At 39.1% G+C, this 18,505-nt stretch overlaps 1 protein-coding gene across 2 annotated transcripts in view; it reads right to left on the minus strand.

The window, feature by feature from the left end:
• LOC133600476 (LIM domain-containing protein 1-like) overlaps positions 1 to 17,382 on the minus strand; it is a 68,683-nt gene extending 51,301 nt beyond the window's left edge. For both annotated transcript variants that reach the window (XM_061953490.1, XM_061953484.1), the window contains exon 1: positions 15,892 to 17,382. In XM_061953490.1, coding sequence (XP_061809474.1) covers positions 15,892 to 16,891 — 1,000 coding nt within the window. In that variant the 5' untranslated portion in view covers positions 16,892 to 17,382. The remainder of the gene's footprint in view (positions 1 to 15,891) is intronic.
• Positions 17,383 to 18,505: the final 1,123 nt, after the last annotated feature.

The raw sequence follows: 18,505 nt of genomic DNA on the forward strand, positions 1-18,505 counted from the left end.
TGATACTACCTCTGAAAGAACACTACCCACGTGTCCAATACTGTGTCAAGGCTGTTTATACAGAACAGCATCCGGGTTAAAAAGCCTAAAAATAGTTGCTTTCACAAGCTGTGTAAAAGGGACAATTGATAGGGACCAATAATAAAAGCACACAAATAGAAATCGCTAATATGAGGCAGATATTAGGGCTGGGTGATAAAACAATATCAATATATATCGCCATAGACACGTAATCAATATCAATAAAAATGTGTTCGATAAACCATTCGATATTTTTTGTGTCTTCTTCAGGAGAAAGTGGAAGTTGCAAAGCAAGGTTGGTTGCATGAACAAAGGCACTCACTCTCTGGTAATCGAGCAATGCAGGAAGTGATCACTGATCAGTGGGAGTGACACACTAATAGCCAATCAGCTATCACAATTAACTATCAGTTAGGTTGCGCCATCTTGTTGTCTAGCGGTTGATTCTTTACATGGAGTGAGAAGATCAACTAAAACTGAGAGCTGCAGAGAGCGAAGAAATTGTCGATGAAACAGGAAAAGTCACTTCGACACTATGGCAGTTTTTTGGATGTTTTAAAACAGACCGTATAGTCAGACTAATGTGGTCTGTAAATTATGCAAGGCGCTCGTCCCCATCAAGACCGGTAATACCCCACCACCTTAGCCGCCCTCACCCTTTGGACCAGAGGTGTCGAAAGTCGCGGCCTGGGGGGCCATTTGGGGCCCGCAGCTAATTGTTTAAAAGCCTGCGGCACATTTGAAAAATACTATTAAAAAAAAAAAACATTAAAAAGTGTAAGATGTAATGACAAAAAGTTGCAATTTTGACTCTACTAACACAAACATACCATGCAGGCTTTTTTCTTTCTTTAAAACTATCTTTGCTCAAAGAATATTAATGAATCAAAATCAATGTTATTATGAATTATTGACCTCTTAAAGGCTCCAGTTACTTCACATCAAATATTGCACTTTGAAATCTTTTTGGGGAAAAAAATGCTTATTTTGAATTTGCCATAAAAAAACTAAGTTTTCCATGACAAAAAGGGCATTAAACAAAGAAACAATGAAAACTTATAATTGACGGCTAAATCTTAAAGTTGGTCGAGAGCAGGGGTCAGCAACCTTCAGCATACATAGAGCCATTTGAGCAATTTCCCACTAAATAAAACCTACCCACAGCTGCAAACTCTTTTTGATCCCTAAAATGACAATAACACTACTTATGGTTTCATTACACATATGCTTATGAACACAAAGACGAACGAACACTAGGCAAAAATCGATTGTGATCAGCTTTTTACTGCAATTCCAAAACTGATCTTTTTCAGTCATCTTCAGCAGGGTATTTTTCCACGAATGCTGTGTATTTTTCTGGAAATTATTTTTTTTAATTTGATTTTTTTGTTTGTTAGCTTTTCTCTCCCCACATATGGAGCACACAGATGAACCAACCAACCGGGGATTGACCGCTAAAAACAATACAATTGCTTGGAAACAAAATATGACATATATAGGGGGGGGCCAACAAAATATTACAAAAGGTTTAATCTATATATTACAAGATCACTGAACTCTCAAAAATAACAACTGTTACATCTAAATAAACGAACTAAATGAAATTAAAAAAATGTTATTTAAATAGCCATTATTTACTGACATTTTGTTTCAAAGGCAAGCCAAAGCCGCATGTGGCTCCAGAACCACGGGTTGCAGACACCTGATTTTAGAAATCTAAGCGTTAAAATTAAAATAATATTTAATGACTTATTTTTAACACTTTCGGATCCCTGAGAATTTTAGAGGGATTTTTTTTTAACTGTCATTGCTCAAAAATAATAATGAATCAAAATCGCTTTCGTTACGAATTATTGACCTATTGAAGCCTACAATTACTTCACATCAAATATTCCAATTTGGACATTTTGGAAGGAGAAAATGTTACATATTTTGTGTTTTTACAATAAAAATGTGGTTTTCTTTAACAAAAAGGGCATAAAACATTGTAAAATGTTAAACATTTTTAATTTTCGATCGAGATGGATCAAAAGTATTTTTGTATATATATATATATATATATATATATATATATATATATACAAACCCCGTTTCCATATGAGTTGGGAAATTGTGTTAGATGTTAATATAAACGGAATACAATGATTTGCAAATCATTTTCAACCCATATTCAATTGAATATGCTACAAAGACAACATATTTGATGTTCAAACTGATAAACTTTTTTTTTTTGCAAATAATCATTAACTTTAGAATTTGATGCCAGCAACACGTGACAAAGAAGTTGGGAAAGGTGGCAATGAATACTAATAAAGTTGAGGAATGCTCATCAAACACTTATTTGGAACATCCCACAGGTGAACAGGCAAATTGGGAACAGGTGGGTGCCATGATTAGGTATAAAAGTAGATTCCACGAAATGCTCAGCCATTCACAAACAAGGATGGGGCGAGGGTTACCACTTTGTCAACAAATGCGTGAGCAAATTGAAGAAAAACCTTTCTCAACCAGCTATTGCAAGGAATTTAGGGATTTCACCATCTACGGTCCGTAATATCATCAAAGGGTTCAGAGAATCTGGAGAAATCACTGCACGTAAGCAGCTAAGCCTGTGATCTGCGATCCCTCAGGCTGTACTGCATCAACAAGCGACATCAGTGTGTAAAGGATATCACCACATGGGCTTAGGAACACTTCAGAAACCCACTGTCAGTAACTACAGTTGGTCGCTACATCTGTAAGTGCAAATTAAAACTTTCCTATGCAAGGCGAAAACCGTTTAACAACAACACCCAGAAACGCCGTCGGCTTCGTTGGGCCTGAGCTCATCTAAGATGGACTGATACAAAGTGGAAAAGGGTTCTGTGGTCTGACGAGTCCACATTCCAAATTGTTTTTGTAAACTGTGGACGTCGTGTCCTCCGGACCAAAGAGGAAAAGAACCATCCGGATTGTTATAGGTGCAAAGTTGAAAAGCCAGCATCTGTGATGATATTGGGGTGTATTAGTGCCCAAGGCATGGGTAACTTACACATCTGTGAAGGCGCCATTGATGCTGAAAGGTACATACAGGTTTTGGAGCAACATATGTTGCCATCCAAGCAACGTTACCATGGACGCCCCTGCTTATTTCAGCAAGACAATGCCAAGCCACGTGTTACATCAACGTGGCTTCATAGTAAAAGAGTGCGGGTACTAGACTGGCCTGCCTGTAGTCCAGACCTGTCTCCCATTGAAAATGTGTGGCGCATTATGAAGCCTAAAATACCACAACGGAGACCCCCGGACTGTTGAACAACTTAAGCTGTACATCAAGCAAGAATGGGAAAGAATTCCACCTGAGAAGCTTAAAAAATGTGTCTCCTCAGTTCCCAAACGTTTACTGAGTGTTGTTAAAAGGAAAGGCCATGTAACACAGTGGTGAACATGCCCTTTCCCAACTACTTTGGCACGTGTTGCAGCCATGAAATTATAAGTTAATTATTATTTGCAAAAAAAAAATAAAGATTATGAGTTTGAACATCAAATATCTTGTCTTTGTAGTGGATTTGCAAATCATTGTATTCCGTTTATATTTACATCTAACCCAATTTCCCAACTCATATGGAAACTGGGTTTATATATATATATATATATATATATATATATATATATATATATATATATATATGTCTTAATAAGGTTATCCAAAAAATAGTGCTCGATACCGTAGTAGAGCGCAATATATGTATGTGTGGGAAAAAAATCACAAGACTATTTCATCTCTACAGGCCTGTTTCATGAGGGGGGGTACCCTCAATCGTCAGGAGATTTTAATGGGAGCATTCGCATACCATGGTTTATATAGGGCACAGAGTGGGTGGGTACAGGCTGGCCTAGGGGCGTGGTGATTGGCTCATGTGTTACCTAGGAGGTGTTTCCGTCTATGGCGGCATGTTGTTACAATTTCGCTGCGCTTGTTGAGGGATGACAGGTCTGGACGGTAAATAATAAACAGTTTCTCTTTCAAGCATAGGTTGCATCTTTTATTACCACTATTGTAAGGTGTGCTGGATGCAAGAATTTGCCATGTTATTGAATATTCAACATTATTGTCTTTGAGGTCCCAAATGTGTTTGCTGAGTTCTGTGGTATTTCGCAGGTTTTTGTTCCTGAAAGAAGCCTTGTGATTGTTCCATCTGGTTTTGAATTCTCCCTCGGTTAATCCTACATATGTGTCGGATGTGTTAATGTCCTTGCGTATTACCTTAGATTGGTAGACAACTGATGTTTGTAAGCACCCCCCGTTGAGGGGGCAATCAGGTTTCTTTCGACAATTACATCCTTTGTTGGTTTTGGAGTCGCTCTGTCTGAGGGCCGACGGCTCGTTTGCAATTGTTTTGTTGTGGTTTGAGATGATTTGTCGTATATTGTTCATGCAGCTGTAGCTCAATTTAATGTTGTTCTTGTTGAATACTTTTCTTAGGATGTTGTCTTTGGGAAAGTGTTTGTCAATCAGATTGAGGAATTTGTGTCCAATGTTCGTTGAGACGTTTTTGCTGTATGGGGGGTTGTACCAGATGATGTCGTTCCGTTTTCTGTTCTTTTTTGGCTGGTTTCCTGGCGTGGGTTCATAGGTGAGGGTGAAATTGTATCCGCTTTCATCAAGGGCTTTTTGGTACGGGGGGGTTGCTTGGTCAAATTCAGCTTTGCTAGATGACAGCATCGATAGCCTTTTATTGATTCCGGTAGGTATTCTTTTCGTGGTGGTGGGTGGGTGGTTGCTGTCATGGTGCACGTATTGGAGTGTTGTGTTGGGTTTCGTGAATGGTTGGTAGCTGTTATTTCTCAGGTTGAAAGTGACGTCAAGGAAGTTGACGGTTTGCTTGTTGGCTTCAATCGTGATCCGTAGGCCGTTCTCTTTGAAAATTTGGCATATGCGCTTCTTGGTATTCTCGCTGCTCCTTGGTGAGGCGCGACACACTGCCAGTCCGTCATCACGGTAAATACCAAGGTTCAGATTGAGGCTAGCGAGCTGGGAGAGGAGGAAACTCCCAACGAGTTCACACGTTTCTGCTCCGTCAAAACTTCCCATAGTGACGTCAAATGTTGCATTGTTCTTTTTTTGCCATGGTGTACTGTTGTGGATGAGAATGGAGTTTTTTGCGTGGATGATGATGTTTCTTTCGTTGCCTGTGATTGAGTCGTAGTCTGAGGCGAAGTCTAGTGCTTGAGTCAGTAGGTCTTGCGTGATGGAAGGGTAAAATTCCTCGATATCAAAGGAGATAAAGTTGTGCTGTTGTTTGTCTTGGATGTTGTTGAACCATTTGATTACTGCTGCTGTATTTCTCCATTGGTTGAGTGGTGTTTTGTCCTTGATTTTTGTGTTGACTCTGTCCAGGATTATTTTGCTGATTTTTCCTATTTCAAATTTAGTTGGGTTTATTAGTCGGCATGTTGGGTTATTTGCGAAGTTGGGTTTGTGGTCCTTCAATGTGATGAAGGCTTCCTTGTTGGCTGTGGCGTCCACCCTGTCCTCAATGTCCAGTTCAGCCGCGATCCTTTTATTTTCCAGGTGGATGTTCTGTAAGGTGTTGGGTTGCGCTTTTTTGTATGATTTGGTGATGCTTCTGTCCAGTAAGGTGTGGTGTTCTGGTATGTCCATTCTGTAGAAGTTTGTGGTTTTATCGGCAGCTATGATGAGGTTGTTTACTTTCTTGATGCGCTCCTTGTCATTTTTCAGCTTGGTGAGGAGTGGGTTGCGGATTGGCTTGAATTTGACTGATTGTATCATTTTGAGCATGTCGTTCTCAAAATCCTTTAGTTCCTCAACTGTGGGTGGGTTCTTGGGTTCAATATATATATATATATTGTTTTTAACGCCTAAATCTCTAGATCAACTTTAGATATACCTTGATCTCGAGTTTAACATTTTTTTAAAGTTAAAATGTTTTATGCCTTTTTTATAAATTATAAATACATATATAAATATTAGGGGTGTCAAAAAAATTGATTTTCCAATGAATCGCGATTCTTTTAACGATTTTTAATCATTTTAAAAAATTCTAATTTTAAAATCAATGAGATTTTAGAATTTTGTTTACATTCATTGTTTGAGTGTTTTCCATGGTTGTGTTGGCATTTCCTTTCCTTTCTGCGTTGATAGCTAAGAGGATCATAATCAGAGGAAGGTTACATTTTAAATAAAAATGTTTAAATTTTATATATTTTTCTCCTAGTCCTTATTTTCGATAAGTCAGTACAATTATCAATAATTGTCAATATCGACCGATATAAAACACCTATTCCTGATACGGTTTTCAGCTATATCGTCCAGCTCTAATCTGTACTGTAAATTACGTTATGAAGTCTAAAAAGAATGCATGCTTCTTTTTGCACATGGCGCAGCAGGAAGCAGTTCCAAAAAGATGATCGACCTACACAACTTGCTGATGACGCATGACAGCATGACTCAGAGGATGAGCCACGGTCTCGTGGGAAGCTAAGGACTGTGCATGGATGGCAATGTGGAAACCAAAAAAGGATATACATAGAGTACACTCCTGTAAAACCCCTTTCTACCACATGTGTATTGAAAGAGCTCAGCTATTTATGAGCCATGTTGTGACAGTGACGTACGCCAAAACATCCCCCTGTGCACACCAGCGTATGCACAATGGGGGGCTAGGAGTTCCAACCACGATGACATTCCACCAGGAAATCACAGCCGTGTAGAGGGGCTTCTAACAAGATACCATCGATATCACCAAGATGTCATGCCCTTCCGTATTTGAACTCATTTTCATCAAGGGCCTTAGTTACAATCATCTGGAAAACAGATGAGCAAAATGTTTATGACAGACAACCGTGCATGCCATGAGTCAAGCCAGCACATTTGTCACTAAAGGGTACGCATGCACAATAAATCCCCTTAACATTGAGTATAGATTGTTAAATGCAACCCAGCACAGTTTTGGCCAAAACAAATGCACGGCACATTTTAACAAAGCCAACACGAGCTGTGTAGGCCAGATGGCTGAGTTAGCTACTTAAATGGGGTGACATCATAGCAGCGATTAAATTCAATATGGCTGGATTAACACTACATGGTTCAAGTGACCTCATTCTGGGTTTTTTCTCTCTCATATGGTTTAGTGACGACATTTTGTCAGGGCAACAAAAGCTGAAGGAAATCCGTAGCATGACATACGCTGATAAGAGTAAAATATCAACCAATGTCACTGCACTGTAATCCAACATATCGCATATGCCCCAATGTAGTCAATCAATTCTGGAGCACCTAACATTTACAGCAGCATTGTATTAATATTTCCCTGTAAAGAAATAATAAAAATAATTGGACAGTCTTTGTACTGCGAGTGTGACAAAAGTCAAACTTTCAAAACATAAATGCTGCATGCTGGGTTACTCACACTTGGTGTTTTGATATAGTTGTATTTTCAACAAGCGAGGTGTCACAACAAGCTTCAAAAATGTATTGTAAAAAGCAAAAGGAGCTGCCTTGACAGGACAAACGACAATAGTACAAAAATAAAACCTGGATCCTGATCAAACAAATCAACACAATAAACACTATAAACAGCTATAGCTCACCTGGCTTAGCCATGCAGAACATCCCCCTATGACTATCTGTAGGCTTCCCGATGGACTCCAACATTATCTATTCATTTAGCAATTTAATAATTATACACAATCAACCGATCACCGATCACCCTGGAAGGGGGGTCCCTGTATCTGTGGTACCTTCTCAATGATTCTTCTTTTCCCCCAGCTGGGGTTTTTGAATTTTCCTTGCTCGGATGTGGGTTTAGATCAAGAGATTTCATTGTAAGTGTGTAAAGGCCCTTTGGGCACCTCACGATTCGATTACGATTCAGGAGCTATGATTCGAATAAAAATCAATTATTAATGCATCTTTAATTTATCTACCGGTATATTGATGCAATTTTACATTTCTTTTTGTTTAACTAAATAAATGTTATCACTCGCAACTTGAAAAAAAGAGTGCATTTGGAATAAGAAACAGTTAAATTAATTCCCACATTTGTTAAATTAATGTAAATGTGTGCAAAATTAGAACATGAGTGCACTATAATAAAGGAGCCTGTCGGATCTCTCAGTGAGGTGGCTCGCTGCAGTAAGCCAAACTTTAGAACTGTCTGCATTACTTTATTTACAATAAATTAATCTATTATCGATTATTGACGTTTACTAATCGATTTTATAATTGTCCATGTCAGAATTGCCTTGCATCTAAAAATCAATTATTTCCCCCACCTCTATTGATAACACACAGGAGTAACAACATAATATTGTCTAGCCTACAGCTAAGCATGACAGTGGTAGCCTCATGGCCTAGGGCTGCATGAGCGCTGCCAGCACTGGGGAGCTGCGGTTCATTGAGTGAAACATGAAACTCCGTGAAGGAGAGCATGGACTTCTCTTTTTAGGAAACATGGCAGTTTTCTTATCTGACAATGAGCCAAAACACCTCCAAAATGCCTTGTTTGTTTAATGTGATCGACAGTCAACAATTAGATATACACCAAACTTGGCAGTGGGCATTAAAACATGCAGCACAATACTTTAGTCCTAAGACAATAAACTTTGTTTGAGGAAAAAGAGTGTTGTGTCTTTGGATTCCATTCCCGTTGTCACATGGAAGTAACAATTTCTTGACAAGAGAAAGACTACAGCGTGTACCACAGCACGGTGCCAAGTATGATGCTAGTGATAAGTTGTGCCATACTGAGAAGCAAGTAGGGATGTTGCAATCAAGGTATAATGCTGCCGATTCTGAAAACAATTATTGATGAGTGAGAACAGCTAATACCAATACCGATCACATGTATTAACTGTACATTTTAAAATGTATTTATGGTCCTAACAAAAGTTTAACAATATCAACATAATATTTAAACCAGTTACTTATTATATTTTACTACATACAAACAGAGTCAATAGTACACAATAACTTAACAAAATTCAAAAACTACTATCCACTACTCATTTAAAAAATGTTTGCCCTCAATGTCCTGCTATGTCCAGGGAATTATTCCCTGAGTTTGTAAAAGTTAACAAAAACAACAAATAAATAATTTTGAAAAAAATGAACATATCGATCTCATCACTCTAGTATTGCTCATATACTGATGGTACACTTAATATCGACACCGCTCGTGTACAGTATATATCAATCCAATTCGCCTCCTCCGTGTGGTGTCCTGACTGTGACAATGCTGCCACATCAACAGTTGTTATATCATCCTCTCTTTAACTTTTATTGATCTACCTATTAATTTCCTATTGCTTGTATCCCGACATGGGACTTCTTCTCGGAAGTGAAAAAAAGTGGTGGTCAACCAAGCTAAGATGGCTGTTGTGCAGCAAGCAGCGCGCAAACTCTCGGAGTACGCAGCGGCCCTAGATTTTCCTGCAAAATGCAAATACCAGCAAAAAATCTAACTATGCAATGGAATAGATACCTATACTTTATCAAGAAAAGATTTGTCAAGTGATATCAAGGATTATTTGTCAGAGGAGTTCCCAGACATATCGAACTATTGCGCTCCGGACATCATTCTACACGACAAAACAAATGAAAACTCGGAAAAGCCACTTGAGTGTGTGGCTGGGTCGAGGAAATTGGTATCAAGACTCTCCCAGATAAAAATATGCATAGTTTTTGCTCGGGTAAGGTTGCATTTCATGATTCAACTTTGCGTTTTGCATCCATTTAATCAAACTAGCATCCGACAGCTGACACCCGTGACTGTATATCCATTCAAAAAGATGACATTTACTGAATTGTCACCATATTTGATTTTTGTCTTATAATCATATGTACTCTGACACATTTATGTAGAAAATAAACCAGAGGGGAGATGTAGAAGTACCTTTCTTTACAAAGTATGACTCTGACTTTCTGGTTTTGGTTATTAAAAATGTAAATACAAATAATATCAAGATAATACTTCAACCCTTATACTGGAGTGTGTGCCACTTTTCATGTCGTCTTTCATAAAATCCTCCACTCTTAAGTCCTTCTTGATTACCTCTCAAGGAACTCTGATCTTATTTGTGATTTAAACAGTCCGGAAAGCGGACAAAAAATGCAAGCATAGGACATTTACCTTCCACAAAAGCTAAATGGCACTTAGTATCCATTGAGAACAGACACTACTTGACCACCACGCATATTCAATGAGCCAGACGTGAGGTCATTAAAATCCAAGCAATTAAAGAGCTTGCATTAATTTTTTTTACATTTAAAATACTTCCTTGTGGTCTACATAACGTAATGATGGTTCTTTGGTCAAAATTTTGCATGGATGATGTTTTACAGACCATCTTCAAGCCACTTTCTGACTGTCTCTTCAGGATGTGCTGTTTTGTGGGTGATCTTATTCACGTGCCTCCACTGCGACTGTGTCTTTTCCCCGTCAGCCATGTTGTAGTTTTGTAGCGCTTCCATATGAAGTCTACTGACAGATATAAGTTAGAACTATACGCTACTTTGCATTAGTAATAGCAACAGTGTAGGATGCATGTGCTTGTACCAGCCAGTCTGCCCCAAAACAAGAAGATTGCGAAAAAGAAGCTTACTGACTACAGCGCAGAGTATAATGGCTGACTCGCGCAAAGCGCTTTGGGTATATTGATACCATATATGGATAATCTGCTGGCGTCACATGTGTGAAAACAGTCACAGGACAGAGCAAATTCCAAACGGCTTGTTTGGAGGAAGTATGTAGGAAGGCGAGATTGTTTTATAAATATCTCCGCAATTTGCAATGTTTGATTTACAATTTTTGAGACTTATGCAGATCCCTAATACACAAAAACAGGTACCTAAAAGTAAGAAAAGTTGGTTTTGCATAATAGATCCCCTTTCATAACTGCTTACTTTCTGCTGTAACACGGTTCCATTTACACTTCCTAAACTCTACTAAGCACTTATTATTTTGTTGTTGTTGAGATAGGCTCCAGCGCCCCCCGCGACCCCAATGGGAATAAGCGGTAGAAATGGATGGATGGATGGATGGATGTTGTTTCAAGTTAGCTTAGCGGTCAGCTTAGTTGTTAGCGTGCCTGCTCTTGCTTGCTCTCGATGAGTAACATGGTTAAGCTCAACCTGCAGTGATAATGGTACTTGATAATGATACTAATAAATGCAGTTTATTTGCTGTTATGGGGGTGAATATAATTAGTTGAGGGGAGCGCTCCACACTGTGTATGGAGACACATAGTTAGCTGCCAGCCGCTTGTCAACCAGAGAAGATCAACAGTGTTTTTAATCGGCATTAAAATGCATTATTCGGCAGTAGCAGATCACATACTTTTTCATGAAGATCCGCACATCCCTGGAACCAACTACAGTGGACATTTGTGTTTTGCACAACAGGGATATTTTTTCCAAAAATAAAAAAAAAATGGGCCAAGAACAAATATCCACTGCAGAGGACACTGGCTTTCAGGAGGACATCAGAATGCAACTATGTTTTCAGCATGAGAAACTTCGAAAAAAAAAGTTATTGATGAGGCCTCAAGGAAATCTTATCTTAGCTTCCCTTTTTCTTATCACCATTAATGTTGCTTCTGCAATGTAAATCATGAAAAAATATATACTTTCAGCAACAAATATTAAAAAGGATTCCGTCTGCATTCCACAGAGGCACATGTTAGCACTGCCTGTCTGACGGGTTGAAGCTATTTTCTCAGCAAAGAGCAGATCATTGGACAAGTAGTTCAGTTCAGTTCAGTTCAGTTCAGTTTCAGTAGGAATAACAAGTTATGAAACGCAGCACAGAATGATGCTCAGCTTGATAATTGTGTAAGTCAATAAGACAAGTGGAGTTTTGAGTGAGTAACTTCATCTTCATATTAGGTTTAAAAGGTCTATGGCACTTAATTTGTGTCTATTGCAACAGCTTTTATGGACACTGAATTTATGATACAACATTTTTTGCATTTGAATTTTGTGAATTGAATTTAGTTACATAAATTCAGTGACCTTTATTATGGAGGCTATACTTTTTAATAATGTTTTAACGGTAATAAGTGTCACTACAGCCTGAGTATGAGCGCCAAATGTGAGAAACCTCTATCAGAGGGGTGCCCATTACCTCGATCGCGAGCTCCCGGTCGATCGCGCAGGGTGTGTCAGTCGATCGCCAGCCAGGCATTGAAAAAAATAGACCTAGAAATTAGCGATCATAAATCTTCCCTAGGACGTTACTTGATTGACATTCAAGGCACCCGAGGATCTTGTGAGATGACGCTGGCTGAAGCCAGCTCAGTGTGAAGGAAAAAAAGACCGTCAGGAAGGCGAGAAACAGTTTTTATTCCAACCGTGCTGTCAAAAGCCTAGAGACTGACCGCACAGTTCAGGTCTTCACAATAAAAGTGCTGCTCAATGCTGCCTGCGCTAACAAAATAAGAGTCTCCGAAAGCTAGCGCAAACAAGCTCGCAAGCCACGGAGTTTTCCGTCAATGTATTTATTGTGAAGTGTAAAAAAACGAGTATGGAAGCTGGACAAACAGGATGCCAAAACCAACCACTTCAATGTGGTATTGGACAGAAATGAGGACTTTTTTTTCTCCTCCACGATGTAAAATCGAAAATGTGGAAGTTGTCAGCACTACTGTGAATCTTGTCTGATTACAATCCATGCAAGTCATCAGAATTAGGTAATACACCAACTTATATTCTTGTCTTCATGAAAGATGGGAATCTATATGTTAAACATGCATGTATTTTGTACACCTTTAACATGCGAACAAAAACGGCCAAAAAAAATTATATATATATATATATATATATATATATATATATATATATATGTATGAGGTAGATCACCTCAACTTGGTCATTTAAAAAGTAGCTCGCTTGCTGAAAAAGTGTGGGCACCCCTGCTCTATCATCTCTCTCACTTGTTTGTATAGAGAATCGATATTGAATGGAATCGAATTGAATCGCGAGTTGTAAGATTCACAACTCCACGTGTTTGCTCCACGTTTAAGAGATTAGGCACTCAATTGGTCGCTTTTGAAGTTACGGGTGTTAATATTAATGACACCACTTCTTAACCTCTATTAGCTAGAGGAGCCCACCCCGTGTATACACCCACCACTTCACAAGTTGTCAAAAAAAAGGCTTCACTATACATCTTAAAACAAAGCCCAGGGTTCTGGCAAGCATCCATTACTCGGCTACAGACATGGGAGCTGTACATTTGATTATTTTGATGTTATGAAATGTTAGCACTGTAGCTCAAATAGCTATGCTAGTGTTGCAAACGTTTGTGTCCTCCTTCCCAATTATGTATATTTGACATTTGCTTATATCATGTAGTGTGGACGAGTTACAGTGTATATGTAAAAAGTGGATAAGGTGCATAAAGCGCTTCTTGAAGACACACACTGTTGGAAAAACACAGCTCATTACGGTGTGTTCCCCGTTGGGCTTACTAAAATCATGTTTAAACAGGCGAAATTGTGGCATCAAGGCTAGATTTTGGCCAACACACTGAGACTTAAAGGGGTCATATTATGATTTTTTTCCTACATTTAAAGTTGACATAACATGTACCGGTGGTTCTTTAGTCAACATGTTGCATAGCCATAGACTATGTCTTCAAGTCGCTTTCTGACCGTCTCTTCAGGTTTTATTTACATGCCACTTTGCATCTTCTCCCCGTCCACCAAGTTGTAATTTGTAGCGCTTCCATATGGAGTCTACTGACAAATATAAGTTAGGACTATACCAGGCCTGGGCAATTATTTTTCCTCCAGTGTGTCTGGGGTCCGGTATATCTATTTTTAGGAACACTAAGACAAAACCTCACAATAATGTCTGAAGGCTAAAAACGTTATGACAGACCGCGTTAAAAAATGGAATGGAATTTTTTATTTTTTTACTGAATGAGACACCCAGAATGTACATGTAATAAAGAATGTGGGATTTACAATATTAACTATGAACGATAAAACACTGAATATTGACAACATATGAACGTCACACCCCTCTCCATCGACATATTAGACAATCAAGCGAAACGCAACAAAAATGCAACAAACACAGCGAAAAATGAACGCTAAGGGTAAAAATACCCCACCTCCAATCTGATATATTTGATATATCACTAAGCTTTAGAACTTTGTTGTAAAAATCTCCTTCCGCGTCTGTCCCTGACACCCGCATTTCAGGCTGACACTCTGTGGAAACGCTCCCCACCCACACTGCTTGGTGCCTCGTCTGAGCTGCTGTGACTTAGATTACCATAGTAACTAATTAGATTACCATAGTAACTAGTATATCATGCAAAAGCGCAGATTCCAGCCATTGAAATACTTTGTAATATAGTTCAAGACTTACAGTCATTTGAAAACATCGCTGTACATCATAATGGCAGCTACAGTTTCCATCTTAATTAAAGCTGCAAGCAGCGATGGACGGGACCGACTTTGACGGCACATAAAATCCAAACCGGAGCAGTAATTAAAACTCTTTTGTCAACTTTTAATCAGAAGGGTTCAATCTCTCTCCTGTGCTAGTTTCGACAAACGCGCTCAGAGGAGATAATGTTTGAAAAAAGGTGACCGGTTTTTACAAAACTTTTGTTTTGAAGGGGTAATTGCAAACTTCCTGTTGATTTTTGCTGGGGGTTGTCAATATATGAAATGTAGGTCTAAGTGAGACCTACATAGATGTTTTTGTTTCATGTCTCTAAGACATTCCTACTGGAAGTTACATGCAGTTTTGTCTGAGTTTTCTTCACAGGAGCAGTTGTGTCTGTTTTCTTCCTAGGGGGCGCGAGAGCGCAATTTTGAGTTTTGGGGTTGGATATTTTTATTAGATCGCAATTTTTGCCAGTCCTGATGTGTGTGTCCAGTTTAGTGAGTTTTGAAGCATGTTAAGGGGGTCAAATTACAGCTCAAAGAGGCAAAAGTGACTGTTTTTAGTAAACTTTTGTACTGAAGGGGAAATTAACAACTTCCTGTTGATTTTTGCTGAAGGGTGTCAATGTATGAAATCTAGGTCTAAGTATGACCTACATAGAGGTTTTTGTTTCATGTCTCTACAACATTCCTCCCGGAAGTTACAAGCAGTTTTGTCTGTGTTTTTTCCTAGGGGGCGCTAGAGCGCAATTTTGAGTTTTTAATTTTTTTTTATTAGATGGCAATTTTCGCCAGTCTTGATGTGTGTGTCAAATATGGTGAGTTTTGAAGCATGTTAAGGGGGTCAAATTACAGCTCAAAGAGGCGGTGGAATAATAATAATAAAACGCACAAAATACAATAGGGTCCTCTGTCCCAAAGGGACATTGCGGTCCTTAAATATCTAAAAAAATCATTTGGGAATGTCCAGCAGGCCAGATTGAAAAGCTTAACGGGCCGTACGCGGCCCCAGGGCCTTAATTTGCCCAGGTCTGAACTATACGCTACTTTGTATTAGAAATGGCAACAGCAGAGGATGCATGTGTATGTACGAGCCAGTCTGCCCCACAAGAAGAGGAAAGAGAAAAAGAAGGAACTTATTGACTACAGCGTCGGACTGCAATGGCGGACTCGCGCAAAGCTCTTCGGTTAAATTTAAACCATGTATGACATATCCGCTGATGTCACACTTGGGGAAAAAAGTCAATAATTAGGCAAATTCCAAACGGCTCATTTGGAGGAAGTATGAAAATTGTTGTTTTAAAAATATCTCCGCCATACCTCCATGGTTTGATTTCAAATTTTTCGGGAATCAAGCAGATCCCAAAGACACAAAAACAGGTACCAATAGAGAAGAAAACTTGGTTTTTCACAGTAGGTCCCCTTTAGTGTTTAATTGTATACCATAATATGAGATCTTTAGGATCTTACCAAAATAGTCAGCCTTGGGTTGAGTATTCATGTCCTTCTCCAGGTTTTTAGTGAGGGCCTCTAGTTGTGCTTCAGCTGCTGAGAAGCCCTGATCTGCAGGCTTGAAGGAAGATGCTTCAGCACCAACAGCCTTCCCAAAGCTGGCAATATGGCTCGGAGCTTGACTCTGGCTGAAGCTTTTGGAGACATTACTGGGGTTTATGGCCGCAGATGTGACCTGGACTTTGGTCTGAGGTGTTTCACAAGCGACCACAGGACCATTCTGGCTGGTTCTTGAAGATGGGGAAGGTGGCGCTGCATAGTGAGTAGAAGACTGAATGGCGGTTCCAGTGAAGGCGCTGAGAGGCAGCGAAGGAATCAGGTCTGGTGGACTCCTGTTAATGGACAGGGGGACATCCTGGCTCTGCAGAGGACTGATCATGGTCGGAGATGGAGACCGGCGCCGGTGTGAAGACGCACCACTGCCCTCGGACAAAGATGGGGAACCTTCTCTGGATGAGGCCCAAGGAGCACTATGAAAAGTGTTTCCTGGGCTGACAGCAGGAGGGGAGTTGTTCTGGTACGAATATGGCTCCGAGCGCTCCTTGGTATCGTAATTGTTTCCGTAGCCATATGGCCTGCAGGCTGGAGGTTCAGACTGGTTCTTCTGACTCTCAAGCGGTGGAGGCGAAGGCAAAGGAGCAGACAACATAGGCGGCTTTGCAGCAGCTTCCCCAGGCTGCCTGGAGCTATTGATAGGAGGCCTGTCTTTGGTGTAGTACGCGTTGTTTAGACCCCCGTTCATTCTTAGAGCCTGGCTGGTTTTAGCCATTTCCTCTTGGTGCTTCTGCATGTGGATTTTAGTCATTTTAGAAGCAAAAACTTTCCTGGTCTCCTCAAAGTCAGGGTTGTTTCCTGCATCCCTCCTCATCCTGAATAAACCATCTCTGGATGCTTCATACATGTTTAAATCCTCGATGAACTTACTTGCCTCCAGTCCTAAATCCTCGTATTTATCCATTTTGAAGAGGGAAAAAAAAGTTACTGTTTTTTTTTTTTAAAGTCCGATTGAAGTCCAGCAGCTAGCGGTCCACGTTCAAACTTTTCCTTCGTTATATCCAATTCCTCTTGTTTCAGGAATTAACCAACAAACTTGCTCCTCTTTCGGCGAGTCCAACTGAGGTCTGCCGCCAACAAGCCGCCGTCCGTCTGCTAGGAGATGAGATTCGATCCTTGTTCTTTCTGGAAGTCCAGGACCGTGAAGTCCACTCATGTCCCCGCCTCCCGCCTCGCGCTTCCCGCTTCCCGCTACACTCACTCCAAGCCTCCTCCTCCTCCTCCAAAGTCCTCCAAAGTACTTGAAACCGCAGTAAAGTTGCGACAAAGTGGTTATATTTGGCTAAAAGAAGCAATGCCGGTAGCTAGTCGCCTCCCGTACGTGGCTGCCGGTGAACGGTTAGGGCTGGAAACAGGAGCAGATTGCTTTTTAAAGGGGCAGTGCTGCTTTTTACTGCCGACCACAAACGCAGCATATGTGCAATGTGTCTGCGCGGGCGCATGTCAGTTATAGGAAAATAGCAACAATATTAATATATTTTCCTCTATTCTATCAAAACTGTCTAAGTGTGTTCACAACTGAAGCGAGCACATCACCAGTGACACTTTCACGTTTACTCCAAATCAACACATATAAGTGTTTTTTCAAACCATATTTGCCACGTTGAATTTTTTAAACATTTTTTAAACATTTACAGTCGGTAAAATGGCCATTATACACAGAATTCTAACCAATTTTAACTTAAACTAACCTTTTTTATAGCTAATATATTTTTATATAATTAGCTCACTTTTTCATATAGTATATTACTTTTCTCTACATTTTAAGTCGACATATATAAATTGATATAAATGTTAAATCTGAATAATGTTCCATTTGAATTTCAAATCTAAATTTTGCATCTAGATGTTAAATACAAATGTTTAAGTGTATATAGCAACGGTATTTGGAAAATAATACACCCCACTGTTCCACACCATTCAGAGTAGTTTGATCTTAGATCATTTTGATTTAACATTATAGATTAAACATGCAACATTCAGATTTAAATTAAAATGTAACATTTAGATTTAGATTCAACATTGATATTTAGCTCTTAAATTCAACATTTAGATTTAACATGTACTGTATATTTAGCAATGAGATTTATATTAAAAAATATTTTTTAATATTTAATATTTATATTTTGCATTAACATTTAGATTTAGCTTTAACATTTAAATTAGATTTAACATTTATATCTAGCATTCATATTTAAAATTCAACATTTAGAGTTAACATGAGATAGGCTCCAGCACCCCCGCGACCTCCAACGGGACAAGCGGTAGAAAATGGATGGATAGATGTATATTAAACATTTAACATTTAGATTCAGATTTGACATTTGTTTGGATTTGGCATTAACATTTAGACTTAGCTTTAACATTTAGATTAGGTTCAACACTTATTTACATTCATATTTAACATTTAAAATTAATATTTTAAATGTATATTTAGATTCACCATTTAATGTCTACCTCAAATATGCTAAATGTAAGAAAAGTGAGACATATAGTCAAAATATATCATCTAGAGAAG

This window comes from Nerophis lumbriciformis, linkage group LG04, assembly GCF_033978685.3.
Source record: "Nerophis lumbriciformis linkage group LG04, RoL_Nlum_v2.1, whole genome shotgun sequence".
Lineage (NCBI taxonomy): Eukaryota > Metazoa > Chordata > Actinopteri > Syngnathiformes > Syngnathidae > Nerophis > Nerophis lumbriciformis.